The 21,380-nt window shown below is 34.0% G+C and overlaps 5 protein-coding genes, 1 long non-coding RNA gene and 1 other non-coding gene across 11 annotated transcripts; 2 read left to right on the top strand and 5 right to left on the bottom strand.

Annotated features, from left to right (window-relative positions):
- Positions 1-900: 900 nt before the first annotated feature.
- On the bottom strand, positions 901-2,368 carry LOC9312208 (putative F-box protein At3g52320). Its single transcript, XM_002876094.2, has one exon. The coding sequence runs from the start codon at positions 2,366-2,368 to the stop codon at positions 1,106-1,108; it is 1,263 nt and encodes a 420-aa protein (XP_002876140.1). The 3' UTR covers positions 901-1,105.
- Positions 2,369-2,932: 564 nt separating this feature from the next.
- On the bottom strand, positions 2,933-4,166 carry LOC110228130. Of its 2 annotated transcripts, none has more exons than XR_002331747.1 (2): positions 3,924-4,166; positions 2,933-3,254 (listed from the first exon to the last, which is right to left on the bottom strand). It is a non-coding gene; the product is annotated as an uncharacterized LOC110228130 (long non-coding RNA). The 2 variants fall into 2 exon arrangements; XR_002331746.1 differs by having other exon boundaries at positions 2,933-3,205; positions 3,924-4,080.
- Positions 4,167-4,730: 564 nt separating this feature from the next.
- Positions 4,731-7,083, bottom strand: LOC9312207 (fasciclin-like arabinogalactan protein 15). The gene is made up of 2 exons (XM_021026029.1): positions 5,667-7,083; positions 4,731-4,947 (listed from the first exon to the last, which is right to left on the bottom strand). The coding sequence occupies exons 1-2, from the start codon at positions 6,913-6,915 to the stop codon at positions 4,889-4,891; spliced, it is 1,308 nt and encodes a 435-aa protein (XP_020881688.1). The 5' UTR covers positions 6,916-7,083; the 3' UTR covers positions 4,731-4,888.
- Positions 7,084-15,194: 8,111 nt separating this feature from the next.
- Positions 15,195-16,038, bottom strand: LOC9313928. The gene is made up of 2 exons (XM_002876092.2): positions 15,678-16,038; positions 15,195-15,588 (listed from the first exon to the last, which is right to left on the bottom strand). Exons 1-2 carry the CDS (start codon positions 15,796-15,798, stop codon positions 15,449-15,451), a joined length of 261 nt encoding a protein of 86 aa, XP_002876138.1. The 5' UTR covers positions 15,799-16,038; the 3' UTR covers positions 15,195-15,448.
- Positions 16,039-17,373: 1,335 nt separating this feature from the next.
- Positions 17,374-21,373, bottom strand: LOC9313927 (probable sucrose-phosphatase 3b). 4 transcript variants are annotated; one of them, XM_021025329.1, is made up of 9 exons: positions 21,205-21,267; positions 20,871-20,938; positions 20,379-20,783; positions 20,094-20,288; positions 19,727-20,017; positions 19,463-19,649; positions 19,314-19,360; positions 19,110-19,240; positions 17,374-17,829 (listed from the first exon to the last, which is right to left on the bottom strand). In XM_021025329.1, exons 1-8 carry the CDS (start codon positions 21,236-21,238, stop codon positions 19,151-19,153), a joined length of 1,317 nt encoding a protein of 438 aa, XP_020880988.1. In that variant the 5' UTR covers positions 21,239-21,267; the 3' UTR covers positions 17,374-17,829; positions 19,110-19,150. The 4 variants fall into 4 exon arrangements, with proteins under 4 accessions (XP_020880988.1, XP_020880990.1, XP_020880989.1 ...); XM_021025331.1 differs by lacking the exons at positions 17,374-17,829; positions 21,205-21,267 and adding an exon at positions 21,287-21,373 and having other exon boundaries at positions 18,950-19,240; XM_021025330.1 differs by lacking the exon at positions 17,374-17,829 and having other exon boundaries at positions 18,950-19,240; positions 20,454-20,783.
- LOC9312206 (G patch domain and ankyrin repeat-containing protein 1) lies at positions 17,838-18,660 on the top strand. Its single transcript, XM_002877813.2, has one exon. It carries the CDS (start codon positions 18,068-18,070, stop codon positions 18,620-18,622), a length of 555 nt encoding a protein of 184 aa, XP_002877859.1. The 5' UTR covers positions 17,838-18,067; the 3' UTR covers positions 18,623-18,660.
- On the top strand, positions 18,919-18,990 carry TRNAC-GCA. The gene has a single exon. It is a non-coding gene; the product is annotated as a tRNA-Cys (tRNA).
- Positions 21,374-21,380: the final 7 nt, after the last annotated feature.

Below are 21,380 nucleotides of genomic sequence, written 5' to 3'. Positions count from 1 at the left end.
GTTATGAGAATCACCAGTGTCCTTAATCACAAAAATGTAAAACCATTTATATTCTGGTTCTAGCCACAAAATACATTATGTGTATTTAATCTACATATTTGACTATCATTTCTTGCTCAGCATTGCTCTCTCTTGAGGAAATGTAAAAGTAAAATCATTGTGAATACCGGAGAGAATGCCCAAAATACGGCAACTACGAAGAAAAGCTCTACCTGAGATGCAGAAGGAGGCAATAAGACATTCGATATCCCAAAGGCCTACAAGAATCAAGTCACAAGTATCATCTGAAATAGGCAAAATGATAACAAAACATCTCATGCAATTGCCCAAAAACCAAACCAGCTGAAACTAACTCCAATCATCCATCTCCAAACCAAAATAAGACTAATTTCAAAACTCTAGTGACACAAATAATACACCACTAAGATTATAAAAACACTATCATCAGTAATGATTCATCACCTTCTATGATAAGATATCAAATATTTGGGACGTTATGTCTTTCTTCTTGGTCCTTTTTTCTCTTCACCCCAATGGAATGAATATGTGCAGCATAAAAGAACAAGAGAAACAAGCAAAAGGAGAGTGACAGAAGATGATATTCCTATAGAAGTTACCTCATGAACTGCATAGCACATGATAAGAATTGATTTGCTCAGTAAATTTTGCAGGCAAAAGTTCACAAATGCCATGGAATTTCAAGAAAACTTTTCTTTTTCTACAAAGATACGACTTGATTTCTCTCAGATTTATCCAGAACACTACCTGTAATGCCACAACCTTTTGGTCCAGCGTGTTGCGTCTTGCGCATAACCAGTAAATAGAACTGAGCCTTTTAAAGCTTGACTATTGGGCACCAAAGTTAGACCAAAAAGAAGGCAAACAGAGGCTTCCAATGACTGAATGCAATGACAAAGATTTTATTCCACTTGCATGAATAATTCGTAGAAGATAACCAGAGACAAAAGGGATTACAGTTTTTGGTTTGAGATATCTAAAGACATCAGCTTGAACACATAACAATTAGCTGTGTGCTTATTATGTTGAAGAGAGAGTATTTATATAGTTTCAAGAAAGATAAACAAACAAAAAGAAGAAGCTGAAATTAGTTTAAGGTTTTCAAACACATGATGCTCTCAACATCATCCCAAAGAGTGGTATGCGAAAAACCGGTTCCAGAGAACCTGGGGTATAATGACCCTATAACAACCCCTCGTGTTACACGATTCTTATCCAAATCGTAAATAACATGCATTGATACTTTAGTTTTATCAAAGCTTCCCTCAGACAACCTGAGCTCTCCGCTGCGACTGGTATTGTGCATCAACAACTCATCAAAACGGAGGCTCTGCATAAGCTGGTGACTAGGTAAAACAAAAGCCTTATGCGACCATTCACTCTCCCTTGCATCCTCAACCACCCAGAGGTCTAGAATACATTCAGTCATGAGACGGGAGTACTCAAAAACAGCTACTTTACCTCTGTAGATCATGAGATTAGCGCAACGGGTATTCCCGACGATGCAAGCCTCGATGGGTAATTCAATCAAATTAAACTCCTCAGTAATCAAGTCAAAACTCATGAGCACACATTTATTCTTATGAACCCGAGCTCCATAATACAAGACACCGTTGATGGAGATACCTTGTGAGTAAGGACGATGGGGAGGAGGATGAATGGTACTGTGAGTACCTCGCCATGAAGCTCCAGAACCAAGTACAAACACCTGATGCTCGGATCTCACTACTCTTTCTTCCTTGCTCACCTCCCACACTATGCTAAGCACTTTGTATTCATCATTAACAGAGTCGTGCCCAAAATAGTTCCACATATGGAAATCTCCTTCAACTTCATCCAACAAGTTGGATTTCACTTTGGGCAAGTTCACAAGCTGCTTAGTGGTGAGGTTACAGATCCGTACCTCTCGTCCAACTCTGAAACACATCAAGCCACGAAGTGAGTTTACAAAGTAGCCTCCCATTCCCGGCAAGGTCAGATCTTGGTTTAGATAAGGAACAGAGTCCACTTCAAAACTATTATTAGTAGAGAGCAACGCATATTGGTGTCCCTTGTCTGACAAAAACATGAACGGACGTGGTTCTCGCTTCGGAGATGACACTTCGAAGAAAAGGTTGGTAAAATATCGAGAGGAGATGAGAGAAGACCAGTGCTTTGACACGCACTTGAACCTCGTCACTGAATTTGCAGGTAATCTCGCCAGAATCTCCATCAAAACATCCTCGGGGATCTCCTTAAAGGTAGCTGATCTCGAACCGGCCTTCACGATGACTCTTCTTCTCCTTCTGCATCGTCCTTCTACCTTCTTCCTCAACCTTTTCACGACGGCAAGACGAATAAACAATCCCATAACTACACTTTTGTTCCAATGTTTTGTCCCTTTTTGTTGTAACTCAACCTAAGCATGTACTTTATAGAAAACAGAACTGAACTCAACTCAATCCTAAGAACCAAAGGAATTGCAGTGTAACCCCTTTTTCACGCAATAAAAAATTAAAAAACATAAATCAACTTTAACCCAAAATTGAGATGCGTACGGCCCAAACCCAGCTTAAACCCAAGTATCACGGCCCCTATTCACATATATGGACCGAATCAATCCAACATTAGCTTAGTAATTACATTTTAATCAATCCTTGAGGAGATATGTATAAGCTAATGCTGGACGCATATGGACCGAATCAAAGTTTAATTCGGTTGGAACCAGTTATAAAGAAAAGAGTTATCCAATCTGGTTTGGGTAATTATGTTCAAAAACTAAAACTACGAGGTTTAAGAGCATCTCCAATGGTTGGTTCTTAACTTTGGATCTTAACCTTATTTTATTTTAAATTAAAATTTTGCTTTTTCAAAGTTAAGAAAAGTTAGAGAGTATCTTAACTAATTTCTACTCCAATGGTTAAGAAGCAAATGATTCTTAAGAAAAAATAATTCAAATTGTTGCAAAACAATGTCTTACAATACAAGCAACCATCAATAAAACACATTACAGCATTTGCATTTGAATGTCACAAAGGAGAAGATGTTACAGAGAGAGATGAAATATGAATTTAAAGAATTGCTAGTATTATCATTTGCTCAATAAAACACATTACAACAGATAACCATTGCAGTCAATACCTTGAGTGCACCACACACGGTTTCATTACCATAACTATCAATCTGTTCCATAGAAAAGTCCTCTCCACTGGCATGATTCATCAAATGTCACCATATCAAAATTCTCATTACCATAACTATAAAAAAGAAAGACTCCAAGCTATCAAAGTTAAACTCAAAGCTAATAACTGAATCTGTTTTGCCATTCACAAGTAGTTCAGTTTTGAAAAAACACAAAGTTACCAAATTCAATCATTTTAAAGACTGAAAGTTCAAGCATTACATTGATCCAATAATAGAAACAAAAAAGAAGACTAACTTATGACACATGAAACAAAAGAAAGCATTAACTTATGACAGTGAAAAGAAATAGGAAATTATTAGTTTGACAACATGTTAGTATCTCTAAATCATGAAACATATCAAATTCAACCAAACAACTTATCAAAAACGGATCAAATTCAAGGTTAAAACGAATCAATCTACCATTGTTAATGGAGACAAACACATCAATTCCCAATTCCAAATCTGCTAACATCAAATGAACCAAAAAACAGAGAAACAGATCCAATCGACCAAACTCATCAAAAAAAAGTATTCAACACATCAAACGGATCAATTATCAATCCCCAATCTGACAACATCATAAACCCCTAACTTTTTGCTAATAACATCGAATCCCAATTTCTAAGAACCCTAATTTTGCTAACATCGAATCCCAATTTCAGAAAACCCTAATTTTGACACCACATATAATTAAACCCGAATTCAACATGGAAAACAATCGAAAACAGAGAGATGTGTACCATGGGAAGTAGATTGGAGCATCCTATAACCAAAATGTCTGATTTGGTGAACCCTCGCCGTCGCCGATGGTCTCCACCTTTGAAGAGATTTCGCAGTTTGAAGAAAATGTCGAGAAGAGAAAGAGAAAGAGAGAGAGACACAACCAAATGGAAAAACAAAAAAAAAACAGGCGTGAATTTTTTGTTTTTGTTTTGTCTTTATTTTCGACCACTCAGCCACCGACACGTCATCGCGTCTTAACCCTCAAAAAACATCTTAGCTAATATTTGAATCTTAGCAAATCTTAGCTATTTACTCATTTTTGATTTAGGGGTTGTTATTCAATGGTGGAGTTAAAGTCAATTCTTTAAGGTTTAGATTTGTTTTCTGATATTGGTTTTAAGAATCTGTTTGTGTGGATTTCAAAATCTCTGCAGTATATCTTGGATTTTGATTCTAATAATTTACTCATGAAACTCCAAAGAGGATTCATTTGAAATGACTTAATATACAAAGATTTTACAAGTCTTTTAGTTTTGAATAACACTGGATTTTACAAATCTTAATTGACTTTAACTCCACCATTGAATAACACCAAACTTTTAAAATCTAATGAAGTATAAGATCTAATAACACCAGATTTTAACGTTAGATTTATAATCATTAGTTGAATAACACTGGATTAGTGTTGGATTTCAATTCTATTAAAATCCATTATTGAATAACACCACCTTAATTTTTATTGTTTAAACCTAAGATATTAAGCTAAGATATGTCTTTTAAGAAATCTCATAGTATACCACCGTTAATGATGCTCTAAGATGCACTATTGGAAATGCTCTAACATTCTTATTGCAACGAACCCAAAAAAATAATCATTTACAACATTATTTCTTTTCTTTTTTGTTCTGTTCACAATTTTATCACATGTTTACAGAATTATAAAATTCTCATGTCTGGATTTAATTTGGTCGCGTGTGAAATCTCATTGACATGTTGAAAATTGTGATCCCAGCATTGTACATGCTACTTCCATCAATTTACCTGCAACATATTAAAAAATCAATTAGAAGTTATTAATTTTCCAAACGGTTTTGTTTTTATTTTGTCAGTGAGCTGAATTAACCATACAAGGAAGGACTATTAAAATGATTGTTTCTAACTGATGCTCAAAGAAATATATTTAGAAAAAAAAAAGAAAAAAGTTATTCTCTTTATTAACCAATATGACTCATAACTCGGCTTTAGAAAAAAACAAAGAAAAAAGGAACACTTTGTGATTTTCATTCACTTTAACATGGGATTCTTTCGTCGGTGGATCATTAAATAGTTATAAATCCTAATTATCTCCAAAATTTTATATAATATTGTTGAAAAATAATATATCATAACAAAGTTTGTTAGAGAGACCTTGTCTCCATTCTCACACGTTTGTACTTTATGTCAATTCTCACTTGTTTACACTTAGTAGTTAGTACTCTCTCGTTGAAAGACTAATTGTATAATGAGGTAATGACTAATCACTATTACCTTTCTATAACAATGATTTATTATCCATTTAATATGACAAAATCATAGAAAATAAGAAATTCCCTAAGCAGGTAACTTTATAACTTTTTAATAATGTTTATAACAAAACTTAATTATTTTCTGTAATAGTAGTATGTATTTGTTCAAAATTATATAATTTGGGGTTAAAATGTCTCGATCAAATAGGTTAGGACAAAGTTTAAGAGACTAAAGATTTATTAAAAATTGATTACCTCTTCTTGGTTTGGCGGCTTTCTTGACGACTGGAGCGGCGGTTTTCTTCTCGACCGGATTTTTTTCCTCCGGAAACAAAACTCCATCAATCCCTTGAACCGAAATCCGTCCATCGGTATAAATATCAGGATCGAACAAATAAGCCGAACCATCACCATGACCGAACTTAACCGAACCATCTGCCTCCTGAGCCTCTACTTTATGAGGAAACCGTAGTGAATCATACCGGACTTTCCCAAACCGGCGTACAGAATTGTACATACTCTCTTCGGTTTGGTATTCCGGTATGATGTGGTAATACACAATTTGCTCTGGAGCTCCCGGTTCGCTCAATTGGTCCGTGGTCAACTTAGCCATAGCTTCGTCGTTTGGAGCTAAAACGGTTAAAACGTAACCTTCCGACACGAGCCGACCCATCTCTGTGGCTAGAGAAGTGAGATTAACGAGAATGTCTGCCATTTCATTGTAGCCACCGTAATGAAGAAGCGTGTGGATGAAATCTTTAACTTGAGCCTCTCCGTTGAAATGGTGGCGAGGTCCACCCGGTCCCGGTGCCGGAGCCGGAGCTAGTGACGGACCGGGTGACATTGCGTCGTAAACCGGGAGAACCGGTGGAGCTCCGGCGGGAATTGGTGCTGGCTTTTTCTTGAGACGGTGAGTTCTTGGATCAACCTCCGGTGCTCCTTCCGGTAACACGGCGGCGATTGAACGGAGACTACGACGGCGGTTGAAATCTTCTTGAACAGAACGTGGGATTAAAAGACGTTCGATTCCGTGGATGATTCCGTCGGGTCGGGTTAAATCATCGGGTTTGGTAATCTCAGCGGAGTTGACTTTTCCGTTGGTGAAATGGAGGTGGTCGTTGGAGAGAGTACGGTGGCTGACGACGGCGGAGGAGAATTGAGGAGAAGTGATTCTTTTGGGAAGAATGTGAAACATCAATAACGATTGTAATGATTTGAGGTTTTTTGGTTGGAGCAAGAAAGATTTGAATTCAGGATCAAGATTTTTTTCTAAGGCATCGTTACGAGGAGCAAAGATTGTGATGTTGTGTTGACCAACAGCTTCTTCTAAGGTTTGGAGAAGAAGAGCTTTTTCTACGAGCTCTGCTAGTTCTGTGTAGTGTGAGTCAAGAAGAGCCACGAGGACGGAGTTGGAGTTTATTTGACCCGACCCGGGTTTATCGGATAATGCGGTTGTAATGGTAGTGAGGAGGAGGAAGAAGAGGAGCTTGGAGAGATCATCCATGGTGGAGAAGAAAGTGTCGGTGAAATGAAGAATGGTTTTGAGTTTTTTTGGGTTGTGAATAAGGAAAGATTTGAAATAGTGATGTGATTGTGATGGACTGATGGTGATGTTTCTTCTTCCTCTTGTTTTTTTTAGTCGTGTATAATTTCTTTTTTTTTTGGTCTTATTAATAAACATTTTCTTCTTAATTATTTAATGGTTTTTGGTGGGTGGGTTTAATGCTTTCTCTAATTGTATTTATTTTGGGGAGAGAAGTGGGTCTATGAGGGAAATAAATGTATGGTGACGTCGATAAAACATGAAGCCAAGAGTTCAGCTTTTCAGGGAATTAACAACAGCTCAGCTCTGTCTTTGTGTGTATCGGTTACTCAAATTCACAAAATTCACGTTGTTTTCAAGTCAAAATCGAGAAAAATGTCATTTAAATCGTCACTTTGCCATTTGTGGAGGTTTAAAGCATGAACTTTGAGCCTGGTGTTTTTAATCCTCAATTTCTAGGTGACTTTCAATTTAATCTCTAACTTTCGTTGACGAAGCCGATTGAGGCACGTCTTTAACTGGACAAACGGAGGATTAAGACGCTGTTATCTGTCCGTCTAATATATCCGTTAATAAGCGAAACGACGTCGTTTAATCAAATGAAAACTCCCAAATTCGATTAAGCTCGAACTCTAGAATACCAAATCGAAATTTGAAATACAAAATCGAAGATTCTCTCTCGTTTTCTTCTCTAATCTCGATTTCTTCTCAAATCTCGATCTCATCTTTATTCCTCAAGATCTGTTATCTCGATTCCGATGAGTTCTAGCTCTGAGACATCGATAGTACTCGCTGCCCGTGGAGTGCCTTCAAAGTGTGTGTGTGTGGGTTAGGTGTAAGGATCTTGACATCGGAAACTCAACACAGCTATCTTGAAATCGTGATTAGAGAAGAAAACGAGAGAGAATCTTCGATTTTGTATTTCTAATTTCGATTTGGTATTCTAGGGTTCGAGCTTAATCGAATTTGGGGGTTTTCATTTGATTAAACGACGTCGTTTAGCTTATTAACGGATATATTAGACGGACATATAACAGCGTCTTAATCCTCCGTTTGTCCAGTTAAAGACGTGCCTCAATCGGCATCGTCAACGAAAGTTAGAGATTAAATTGAAAGTCAACTAGAAATTGAGGATTAAAAGCACCAGACTCAAAGTTCATGCTTTAAACCTCCACAAATGGCAAAGTAACGATTTAAATGACATTTTTCTTTCCGTTTTTGTCTTTTCTTGTAGTAAAAAAATAAACAAAAATCTTAAGGAAATGTTTCATTTTCTAAAACCTAGAGATGTTAAGCAATTGTTATGGCCAATTGGTGGTCATAATGATGAATGGTAATTCTAGTTGGTTCGTAGTAGACATAAATGAATTCGCATAAGAAATCAAAGAGATGTACTTATTGTCTTGTATTGGGGTATGTATGTATATACTATATAATGAGTTGATACACTAACATTATTAGAATCATACAATATTAGTATTAAAGAAAGACAAACAAAAAAAGAGTTCTTTCCCCCCAAAAAAAAAGAGGAGTTCACGGGGATATCAAACAAAGTGTCGGCGTGACCGTGAAAATACTTCGAAGGAATTAGTATGAACAGATAATTAAAAATTACAATGATATTTGTTGAAAAAAAAATTACAATGATATTTATTTAAGTAATCTATAGTTTAATATGATTGTGAATGGTAGCCGCCTGGAGCTAATTTACTTTCATTATTAATTAGTTTGAAACTACACTTTAAAATTAACATCCCGTCTCAGATATATTCTAAAGACATAATTGTTTACTTTTTCAGTTTAGGGAAAATTACTAGGACCCAAATAATCACTTTAATTACTAGAATGTCTCATCAAATTAGGGGATTAGATAGGTTATTTTCATGACGATAATACACTTTCTCTCTTTGTTAGGAAAAAAAAAAGTCAAATTTGCCTTCAAATTTTTTCGAAAAACGTGAGAAAAAAACTTAGGAAATTTTTTTGGTTTTTTAAAAATCTGCTGGATTCGTTATGACAGGTTTATTTTCAATGGCAGACTTATTTATCAACGACAGATTTTCTATGACAGATTTTTTATCTCTCACAGACTTAATTTAACAAGTTATGACAGATATTTATTTTGTTGTAGTTTTTTACTCCACTACAGACTTATTTTTTGATGACACCACAGACTTTCATCACTTTGACAAATTTATTAAATTTAGTGGCAGATTTATGTTTATAGTGGCCTCAGACTTTTTATTTTTATAAAAATATCTGTCATCAAGTGACAGATTTGTTTTTGGAAAAATAATTACTAGAATGACTTAGTAGTGATAACAGATTTTTTTAATGTTTTGACAGTTTTTATTTTTTAAACAAAAAAACTGTCGAGTGATAGCAGATTTGTCATACAAAAAAAAAATTGCTAGATTGACATACAATCGCAAATGAAATATTTTTGTGATGACAGATTTTATTTACATTACGACAGATTTAGGATTAGTTCAAAACAAACTGTCACATTACGACAGATTTAATGATGAAAAAAGAAATTGCTGGAATGACTTCATATAGTGATGACAGATATGTTTTAAGCAATGACAGATTTTAATTTTTATTCATATTATGACAGATTTTATATATCTATTTGATGACAGACTTTTCATGATGGACTACATATTTTAAGAATGACAAATCGTAAGTCTTCGTCGGAGTCGCGAAAGTGCTTGAGTTTTAATCAATGAGGCTGAGAAAAAAAAATGAGGCTGAGGAAAAAACGTGAAAGACAGTCGTAATTTAGGGCAAGTTGTTTTTTTTTTTTTTTTTGTTAGAGTTTTGTAATTCTAATTTAAATGTTATATTGTTTGATTTTTTTTAAAGCCTAATAAAATTGAATTGGGTTTTTGGTCATTTTACCCAAAATTTGTGTTAGTCTAGTAAACTACAAAACTAGGGTGTCAATCTAGTTATTAATCTCTAAATTTGAGTCAATCTGGGTAATTTTCAGTTTAAATAATTGACTTAATGTTGTGTTTGTTGAATCATAGAATCTTCGCCGGTGATCCTTCTAATAAGTATTATGTATATATGTGATTTCTAATCGTATAACTCTACTGTTTTAGTCAAAATTTATTTCTATTCCATACAAGTGAACAACCAAAAAAAGAAACCATGCTTGCGTTTAAAATTCGTGAACCAATTTTTTGTTGATTAATATATAGCATAAACGCAAATTGTTCAAATTTGTATACGAAAGAATCGAAGTTATAATCGATGTAAACCTTTGCAACACCCTGATGAAAAAAAAAAAAAAAACACCTGGGATGAGCTTAAAAAATAGGGTGAATTAGCGCAGAGGTAAAAATGGGGGAGAAAATTAGCTAAGAGACAATAGGGTTGGACGTCCAAGACAACGATACAAAAGACGTTCAAAAGAGGCTCGGGTTTGTAATTTATTACGAAATAACCGACTACAATCGTCAACTTGCACGTGGGATTCATTTTGTTGCCTCTTCGCCTAACTTGAATAACTGTCTGACCATATTAAATGAACTGCAGTTGAAGTGAGACTTATTCGGCTATAATAAGAATGATGCGACACACATTTAATGCATTTTTCGACACACAGTCGAAAAATATAAACAACTAACATACATATAGTTGCATGGACACCCAATAAATAGTTCTTCGAATTTTTTAAACAACTAACCTAATTGCATGGACACCCAATGAATATTATATATGATTTTGACATTTGTATACATATAAACACATACATAAAGCGTTAGAAATAATAATAGTGTTAAATAACTCGGTCTATGTATATATGTTAATACATATATAGAACGTTATTAACATTTGTGTACATGTAAACACGTACATGAAGCATTATTAACATTTATATACATGTAAACATATATATAGAGCGTTATTAACATTTGTATACTTATATGTATGCTACAATGCATATACTACAATTATCGAATCCAAACCGTCTAACAAAGCAAGTGAGCAGTACCTGGCTTAGGATAAACGTTGGCGGCACACGAAGGAGACAACATGCAAAATATATACATAGATCTATAAAGTTTTTTGGACATCCATCCACAACACATTGGTGTCTCAAGTATGAAACCGGATCGTGTCGAAATGAAGAAGCGCGTAGGGGCAAAAAAAGGCAAATAGTGGGCTACTTATTTACATTGTTTTGGGTACGACAACATTTTACCGAAAATTTTATTTCCTCCAAAATCTTTGTCTCTCAGCTAATTATCTCTAAAAAATAACGCTAAGATTAGAAAGAAGTAGTTTGGAACAACAACTTGCATGAGAGTACTGTATTCGAATTCGGGACTTGATAAATTGTCTTATTGGTCACGATTATACATCGAATTTTCAGGGACTGTATAAATTGTCATTGCTGAAGAAAAAACTAGGAATATTGAGTGCAAACATGTTAATATATTATAGGGATTAGTGTTAAATTTTAATATGAAATATACAATACAGATTACAGCATAGAATTCTCAAATTGTTATTCTTACAACAACGTGAAAATTCAACACTAGTGTTTACCGTTTACGCCAAGCCTTAATTAGAGTACGCATTGCTTTTCAGTTTTCATACATGCCGTAGAACTGTCTAGAAACGGCGACGTCTCGCTTACCGTTAGATTCTTCGTCGCCTTCAAACATATACCTTAATTTTGAAGATTCTATCAAAGTCAAAAATAAAACAAGCCAACAAAATATATTAAAAAAAATAAAGAAGATAAACGTTTCTCAACAGTAGGTTATACTGATCAAAAATTTACTCATGACGACCAGATATTGTTCAAAATTTCGAATAATTGTTTCATTAAAACTTTGCCAAGAAACCCGTGACAAAATCTACTTCGAACTCATTAACTTCGAATAAATATACATTAGTAGGTTTCCTGAAAAATCATTTTGTTCTAATCTGTATCTGTAAATTAAATTATATAATTTTGATCTAATGGTTGGCCTAGCTAGCTAGTGCGTGAGAAGTTTTATATTTATAATATATAGAGGCTTTGATTTAAATCGTACAATAGATTGCCAAACTATATGGCCTAGCTAGCTAGCAGTCTTGTATTCTTAAACCTTAAAATCTAGATATACAACTATTGGATCACTGATTAATCAACCTTTTGGATTATCCGTTCGAGACGTTTATCATATGTTAGATCCTCCAAATTTGTGAATAGTTAAGTTCGTCCAGTAAAATTTGGTATGTAATTATGTAAAGAAGTAAAAGGAATGTTTAAAAAAAAAAGTGTTTACTTGTTTATTAAAAAAAATGGTGTGAAAAAAGCAGTCCTTTGTCGAGGCTTTTCATAATAGGAAAACGAAAAATTGACTAAGCAAATAATTGAAGAAGAAACTGCTTCGGAAACTTCTCTGTTAGATGCGAACTATCTGGGTCAATTTTGATACGGAAGATCTTACAATTCAATATTAGATGCGAGTTCTCAATAAATCACTTTTATTTGTCTTTACTTGGACAACCATATGATTGCTTCATACCTATAAAATTATTCGAAAATATAAAAAATACACGTCTGTATGAATTTGATGCGAGATATTTTATGGATCATGGCATTTAATAGAACAACAGACATTTATATTTCAGACAGCTAATTGGTCTATGATCTGGGCACATGCACGTAATAAGACACAAGACAATCTGAATAAATGCATAAAACTAATGTTATTCACTGGAATACTATATTTCCTCTATTTAACCTAGACATAAATTTTTAAAATATACTATGACATGCATGCAATATATAGAGTATTAAATAAATTGACGAACTTTACCATATAATGTTATAGAAAAATATATTTAAATATATAACTACGTAAAAACATACATGTTTTCTTTTACGAAAATATAGCCAAAACTAATTTTAATCATGGATGAAAAGAGAACGGTTTTTGGTAAAACGATGATCTTAAATGCTACAAGAAGGAGTACTTTTGGTTGGAAACAAAAGAAAAAAAGTTATGTAACTGTCTAATAGAGAAAGCTTAAATTGTACTTGTGGTGTTGTCTTTTTACTCAAACTTGAAATTTATTAAGATGAAAAAGTTACAGTCACAATTGAGATGAACAGAACCAAATTGGTATAGTCATACAATACACAAGCATAATAATCACTCTCAGTGTTAGCTAGATCATCCAAATTCTATAAGTATGGTAATGACAAAACCCTTTGAAAGTGAAACTCCCACCAATGTATATCAACAACTATAGATTGTCCAATCTTTAATCTTATGTCTTATAATAAGACTCTTATCTTGGAGTAGATGAACAAGTACTTGGCAATCCCCTTCGAAACATACCCGTCAGGCCGCTATTGCGGTGTTATTTAGAAAGAAAAAAAAACAAATCTTAATAACCCGTGAAGTTTGGGGATCTCGGGTTCATCGGATCTAATGCTCCGGCCGCCGTGTAACCGACCATCAGCAGGGTCCGAGCCTTCATTTCCGTCGACGGCAAATTTTTTCTTTTGGGTTTTTTTTTGTAACTAGATTATAATTTGTAAGGCCCAACCCAGGTCCGTTTGGGATGTTTTTAATGAAAAAAAAAAAGGCTTAAAAACTTGAAGAAAAAATCTCACACAATAGAAATGGTTTCCAACAAATTGGGCCGTAAGTGAATCTAACTACCCATCACCAGCCCACTATATATGCCTTGGAGAAACATGACCTCGTTGCCAAAAACAAAAACATGATTATGACTTGTTGTAATTATGTTAAACGACTAACTAAATTAATGAGAATACGAACCTTCTATTCGATGAGACCCTTTTACCCTCTGTTTATGTCGTCATCCTCACTTACAGGGTGATGCAAATACTATATTATAAGAATTAAGAATATATGGTTGGATAAAAGTATGCATGTCGTCACGTTGTAATCGTCAGAAGATTAATATTTTTTAAATAAAATGACCAATTCCATACTCTCGTAAGCCACATTTTAATTTGGCCTATGACCCTTCGGGGTTTGTTCATGATAACCCTTTTCATTAATTTAAAATACCACGTTTCTAACAAATTGGTATTTTATATAACATTTTACGGACTCTTTTGTATCCCAAATCTTTATAAATCTTGAATGTTTAATAAGTCTTTAAGATTCTGCTGTCACTTTGCTCCAGAAAACATATTAGTATACACTTGACTTTGTGAAATATTATTGCTTTCATACGTTAATGCCAAGATAACATAAAGTATATATTTAACCGTGATTTGTAGTTAACTGATTAACAATGTACAGACTTGAGTTTGGTTTATCTGTACTCACGAGTCTCTTTTTCTTGAACAAGTTTTTCTTCTTTGACCAAAAAACTGCATGGACCAAAAAACCAAACATAAACGTAGTGGTTCAATTTTTTAGTTTTTTTTTTTTTTCAACCATCAATTCAAATTTCATGCAGGTTTCAATTTGATGAGATATAGTAGTATTTCTTAATTGCTGTTTCATTTTAATTGATGTTCAAGGTTGTTGTAAATAAATATTTAAGAAATCATTTATTTTTTTCTATACCTTTTGTTTTAAGAAAATAAAATAAAATATGATTTATTCTTTTTTAAAACAATTCAACCAATATAAAACAATCTGCATAATATAAAATATAAATTTTCATAAAAAATATAATTAATTTTACTTAGAAATTTGAAACAACAAAAAATTGAAACAATTTTTTTCTTCTTAAAACATCAATTAATCAGAATTCGGAGGGAGTATGTGATAATCACATTGTAATTTTGTTGATATCTGCAAAAAAAACAAAAAAAAAAACAAACAAAGTAACAAACAAATTCTGAAACAAATATTGAAAAATTTTATACGACTTTTTTCTTGTAGGCGAATATTTTATATGACTTGAGAGTACTATTAGATTGGTAAAATCTGGGTTAATAGGATATCGAATGATGTCGGATTTGTAACTTTTTTTTTGGTAGGCATGTCGGATTTGTAACTTAGTGAAGAAAAAAAATTAATTATGAGATAAAAAGAGATGATTCAGTATCATCAAAAATCAATGCAAATTTAATTAATCACCTTAATAATTAGTTATTACGTCACTCTATTCATCACCAAACATAATCATAGTTATACATAATTAACTATGATACTGGAAAGTTCTAACTAAGAGCCAGCGCAACATATTACATCTGTATGTAAAAACCCTTAATTAAGGCTTAGGCTAGATAATAACAACACATATTTAAGAAAAGTAATTAGCAATCACATTTTGTATTTACACAAACAACACAATATTTACAAGTAAGAAATCCCCTCAACAAAAAAAATTAAAATTAAAGAAAAGAAAAAAAGAGAAAAAGAATTGACCCTGGGAAGACTTGAAAGGTTTAGCCCAGATTCAGATTCAGATGAGAGAAAAAAAAAAATCCGAAATTAAATCACGAATTTTCAATGAATAATTACATATTAATTTTGTACAAAAAACCTTAAAATCAAATAGTTGCCGCCATCTTGGAATTGGATTTAGCCTTGGAAGAGTGTCTCCGGCGATACTCTTTGTTATTCCCCGACGGCTCCACCACATCCGCCGCGAATCTCACCTTTTTCTTCATCACCATTTTTTGCTGCGCTCCTGTAACAGAAAAACAACAATTATCCCCCAACTTTTTTCGATTTTCATAATCAATCAATTTTGACAAAAAAAAAAAATACAAAACGTACGGATTTCGAAATCGAACTTGTCCATGTAATCGGAGAGAAGACGCTTATGAAATTGACTCGCTAAGAACACGACGCTTCCCGAGACGGCGAAAACCGCCATGAAACCTAAGGAACTCTCCATAAATATCTCTCTAGGGTTTAATTTTCTTCTGTAATTATTGGAATCGGGGATCGATCTGTAATTCTCCGTCTAATTATCAATTGGAAAAAGAGATGAAGAAAGTTTTGGTGGGATCAGGGGACATGATCGGAGAAGAGAGACGGAGAAGGAGGGAGGATGAGAGAAATGGAAGAAGCATTGCAAAATAAAAAAACCAGAATTACAGAGAGGATTTGAGAAAGAAGAAGGTTTTTTTTTATTTATATACACATCCTTCTTAAAAAAAAAAAAAAAAAAATCAAATTAAGTAATTTTCTTTTCTTATTTGGTCAACAAACAAACAACTCGATTATATTCAATTTTTGATTTAATCGATGCGTCATAAAACAAATTAATATACTGTTTTTTTTTTTTTTTCTTTTTTTGTAAGTGTAACAGCAGTCACCACCACCACCTCTTCCTCTTGTTTGTTTTGTCTAAATACAAGAACACTTTGAACGTCTCTCTCACTTTTCTTTGCTATGTTCTAAATCTGTTACCAAAGTTTGATTCTTTGATTGAATCAGATTCAGATTTTAATTTTTTTTTATATAGCACTCTATTAAATATTTGTGTTGTTAGATAAATGACAATCTATTTTTTTATATATAAAAATATATTTATTATTAATTAGATAGTTAAAACAACTATAATAGTATATGATATACGATTCCGGATAATTTTAGAGTATGTTTTTTTTTTAATTCAATACCATACAATATATGATTCAAAATTAGCACATCCTAGTATACTACAAATAATGGTCAATCTGGTAATGATTTGAATTCGGAAATTGTAAAAATTCGTATTTTCCAAACTTAATCCTACATCTAGTATATTATTCTCGTGGTCAAACGATAAAAAGTAAGACACTTTCAAAGTTATAATTTTCTTCATAAAAATTTCCAAACAATATAATATTTAAACACATAGAGTTAGGTCTTACTCTAAACTTTCTTTCCTTTAAATTGAGATAAGGCGGGACTGGAGTCTTCAAAAGCTAGATTTTCCATGGTATATTACTATTATATTTTTGGTTTTATTTCTACCATCAACTTGCTTTTTAATGTTTTTTTGGCACATTGGTGATATTTATTTGGAAACACCAATCAGGCCCATACAATAAGTCCTATAACTGCCAAGACTTATATGGAATGATATAATTTCATATTTGTCCAATGAGTGAAGGTTAGGAAGTGTGCTTTCTATATCAATTTCATAGGATAACATAAAAATAAAGAGAGATGAGGACTATATAAAAGCCAATATATAGATATGGTTGGTTTTGAGATGTGGTTCCAACAACCTCTACTACGGGTTTGCTGACAGGTAGTGGGTTCGGTCTGATTCTTTCTTTTTTCTTTTTTGAAACTTGTCAGTTTGGGGAAAATATATGAACCAGAGAATATATGAACCAAAAAAGATTCAAACATTTGATGTCATCCAAATTATATATGACCCAAAAACATGATTAGAATCATTCGATAGATATACTATCATTCAAAACCAATTCTGTATGATGGTTTGGTTGTTTAGAATAGCTGTAATAGTTTCATGTTTTTTTTTTTTTCTTTTTGTTGCTGCTTCAGTTTAGGTTTTATAGCCACAGTAAATTAAAAATATTGAATTAATTTTTAAAAAAATTAATTTACTATGAATGGGTTTCATTTTTTGTCGACTGGGTAAACTGGTTTAAGTCTAATGTTCTGGTTTGGTATATTAGACTCACCACACCACATCACATCGGTTCATCACATTCACAAACTAATGACCTAATGAGCGATTCTATATATAATAATTGCATCACTCAGAATTTTATTTTTACATTAGGAAATGATTAAAATTAAGAAGAGGCGGTGGCTCGGATGTAGAAAGAGGCCGAGGCCTTCTCTAAGTTACTCGAAGCTATTTTTTGCGCAACTTTCCTTAGCTCATCTCGGCGATTCTAGGGTTTCTTAGTCTTGTTTTGTTCAGCGATTGCTTCAATTCCACGTTTTTGGACTGCCATTGAATCTGCCAACATTAGGTTTATATAAACATAATTAGTTCCTAAACTTGATTAGGAAACAATAATTGTTTCTTTTGTGGATAAGGCACGTAAAGGGGCATAAGCCCAGTAGTAATTCCTCATGTGTTAGGGAACAATAAGGAGAATGTATCATCATAAGTATTGGAGAATGTTAGTTGACAATAACTCTGATTTTTTTTTGACGAAACAAAAACCCTAAACGGAAGAAGTCCCTTTCTTACGATGCAAGGAACAAAATCTCTGGCTTGTACACAGAGAGAAACGTCCGTTGTTCAGCTCCGAAAGAGGCAAGGTTGGAAGGAAAGTACTGGTCTGGGAATCATCAAACAGGGACTAGGAGCAGAGACAAATATACAAAGGAGGAAGAAAACAGACAAGTCTCAGGCTACAACTTCTCCAAATAGTGAAAAAGTGTCCAGTGTTATTGGTGATTCTTCTGAATCAAGCAATTCATTGGCTGCTATCAATTCTTCTAACATTGGATTTCAGCTCCTAAAGAAGCATGGCTGGAAGGAAGGTACTGGTCTTGGAATCGCTGAACAAGGTATATTGGAGCCTCTACAAGCAGAGCCAAAACATAACAAACAAGGACTAGGATCTGAAAAACCAGCTAAGAGAAAAGCGGCACAGACTCAGGATACATCTTCTGAAGAAGTATCAAAGAAGAGCAAGAAACTTTCTAAGAAATTGCGGAAGATGATTGAGCACGAAAAACGCTTAGCTGAAAACGAATTAGAACGAGCCTTCCGCAGGGAGTTCTGGCCTGATAATATATAACTAGGTTTTCTCATTTTGTTCTTATTGACCCTAGATGTCCCAAAAGCTTATGTATATACAGCATAATCTTTAAAACTCTGTTTTCTATTGCCTAGTTCTATGATGAAAATAGTTATAGACAAAAAAGGGTTAAGATTAAAAGAAACAATTAATTATAAGGTAGGGGAATCATGTTTAGAGAAAAATATAAGCAAGTTATTTCATTTTGACCATTACCAAACTTCTATTAGAAAGAAACAAAGTAAATTTAGAGTTTTAGAGTTAATTTTTTTAAGATAGCTACGATGAACAACAACGGGTCCATAGCTCAGTGGTAGAGCATTTGACTGCAGATCAAGAGGTCACCGGTTCGAACCCGGTTGGGCCCTCGTAATTTTCATTTTTTTTCATAAACTTCCAAATCTCAAGTTATATTTATTCTTTAAAGAATAAAAAGTATCAAAAAATTTCAAAACTTATAATGCCTACTAGGAGAATGTTCATATACCAATTCACTCATGAGAAAGAGAAAAGCAGTCTCCAAAATATTCAGAGAATCCAAGAGCTATTATCATCATCCTTCACCTCTGGTTCCTCAGACCATATCTGTTTCACCTTCTCCCACACCAAATCTCCTCCCTGCAGAATTTCATTTCAGTTTCATTCAATCTAAGATACTTAATCGAGCTAATCTTCGAGAATTTGATCATACCTTTGAAGTGAATTCGACAGTCGTTTTGCAGTATTGACGTTCATCCTCTGCCAAATGTAACAAACAATTAAATGTTATATATAAATCTTAGGACTTGCTCATATTAGTCATCAAAGGATCATATTGCAAATATTGGCGTTGTTTTTTACCGCATTGCTCCCACTTATCAAACTTCACTATCCATTTGCCAGGAATGGTGTCTGTTATCAGAATCTGATCTACCCAAACCCAAAACTTCTTCCCTCTTTTGTCACCATAACACTTCTTCAGCTCATCAATGGTGTCACTCAGAGATTTCTCTGCACCTGATGGATGAAAATGGACAGCAGCATGGAGCTGAAAATGTTCCAAGAAAGAGGAATTAGTCCAGTGGAGACATAAGTATGGATTCTATTTGCATCTAAGTTACTCACACATGACTCTTTGAAGCTGGCTATGTATGTCTCATAGTTCTTGATCTCACCGCGTCTCAATTTCTCATAGAACAAGTAAAATCTCACAACCTCGTGACCAGGATTCGCATTGTCCGTCTTACGATCCAAGAATTCAGAAACATCTCTTGGAGAAAGATTTGGGCCAAGATTAAAATAGCCAATGGCTTGAATAATCCCATCCGCACACCTCTCGGTTGAATGTATAACCTTTAGGTTGTTTAAAGCATTTTCAGAACGCCACTTCAATAGCTCTTCTTGGGAATTGCTCACCTTCACAAAGCACATAGACAAACTAGTCAGTTTTTTTGGTAAGAATGGCGAGATTGTGATGATTGAACATTATTACCATAACACCGTGAACATCGGGAATGCTAAATAGTTCAGCATCATGTTCAGAGTCACCGCAAGCAAGAGTATTAACCGGGAATATTCCTTCAGCCTGCAGCTTCTTGAGAAGATACTCGAGGGCTTCTCCTTTTCCGGCACCTCGCGGTATAACATCCACATTCTTTCCCCAACTGTAAATTATCTTGACATCCAACTGAAAAAATAAAGAACACTACCAACATCACAAACAATTTGGTTTCAAGAAACAAAGATCCCACGAAAAGATAATAAGTAAACACTTAACGCCACGTTTCTCCAGCAATTGTGATAGTTCCTTGGTCAATGCCTCACCTTTACCTTCATCAATGTAAAAGCTGACCTTGTGTAGCCTCTGCTCAGTTTTTGGCTGAAGAGTTAACTCAGGGAACTTGCTAGTTTCTTCCAAGACTATTTCCCGGTTCCATTTATCGGTGTTCAAGGATTCAACCCAAGCATGATCAGCAACCATGGAGTTACCAAATGCTATCTCGGTTCCTATTGATGTAATGGTGATATCAGGAGTCAACAAAGGTTTCTCTTTTCTCAATTCTTTGTAAAGAATTGGTGATCTTGCGGTAGAGAAGACAAGAAGAGAGTCACGGCGATAAGCGTATTCCCACAATGAATTGAACCTGAGAAGAGAGAGGTTCTCATGATCTTGATGATCAACCTGCCAAACATGAATCACATCAAGAAACCTTTTTTTTTCTGAAAATGCAAACAGAGAGAGAGAGAGAGTTACAGAATCAACTCCTACCATGGTATGATCAAGGTCTGAGACGATCATGAGAGGAGGATGAGAAATCAGCCGCTCCATGGTTAGTCCTGTAAATGGGCACAGAGGCAAATACATTATTTGAATGAAATCTCACTATTGTTGCTATATTGAGACTAATGGTTTGAAGAGAATTTTGGCATATGGGTTTTGTTCATAACATTCAAACAATTGGTAAAGAGAGCAAAACAAAAGTAGATAAGGAGCAGAACAAGATTCTATCTTTAACTTGGGACAAATGCAGATTCTATAAGTAGAGATAAATGTCTAAACCCAGTTCCTTCAATAACAGATAAAAAAAAAACGATTTTGATACCAATTGCAAGCATCAAACAACATGAACATCCCATCAAAATGTTTATACAGAGAATTATATAAGTGAGAAGGAATCACAAAACCTTGTGTAAATCGCTTCTTCTGCAAGTTGAGAGAGAGAAAGAAAAACGTTTTCTCTTTTTTTTTTTTTTTCTGAAGAAGAAGAAGAATAACACT

The sequence above is a fragment of the Arabidopsis lyrata genome (assembly GCF_000004255.2).
Source record: "Arabidopsis lyrata subsp. lyrata unplaced genomic scaffold ARALYscaffold_5, whole genome shotgun sequence".
Taxonomy (NCBI): domain Eukaryota; kingdom Viridiplantae; phylum Streptophyta; class Magnoliopsida; order Brassicales; family Brassicaceae; genus Arabidopsis; species Arabidopsis lyrata.
The sequence above is the reverse complement of the archived record's forward strand: the minus strand, read 5'-3'. Positions and strand labels throughout refer to the sequence as shown.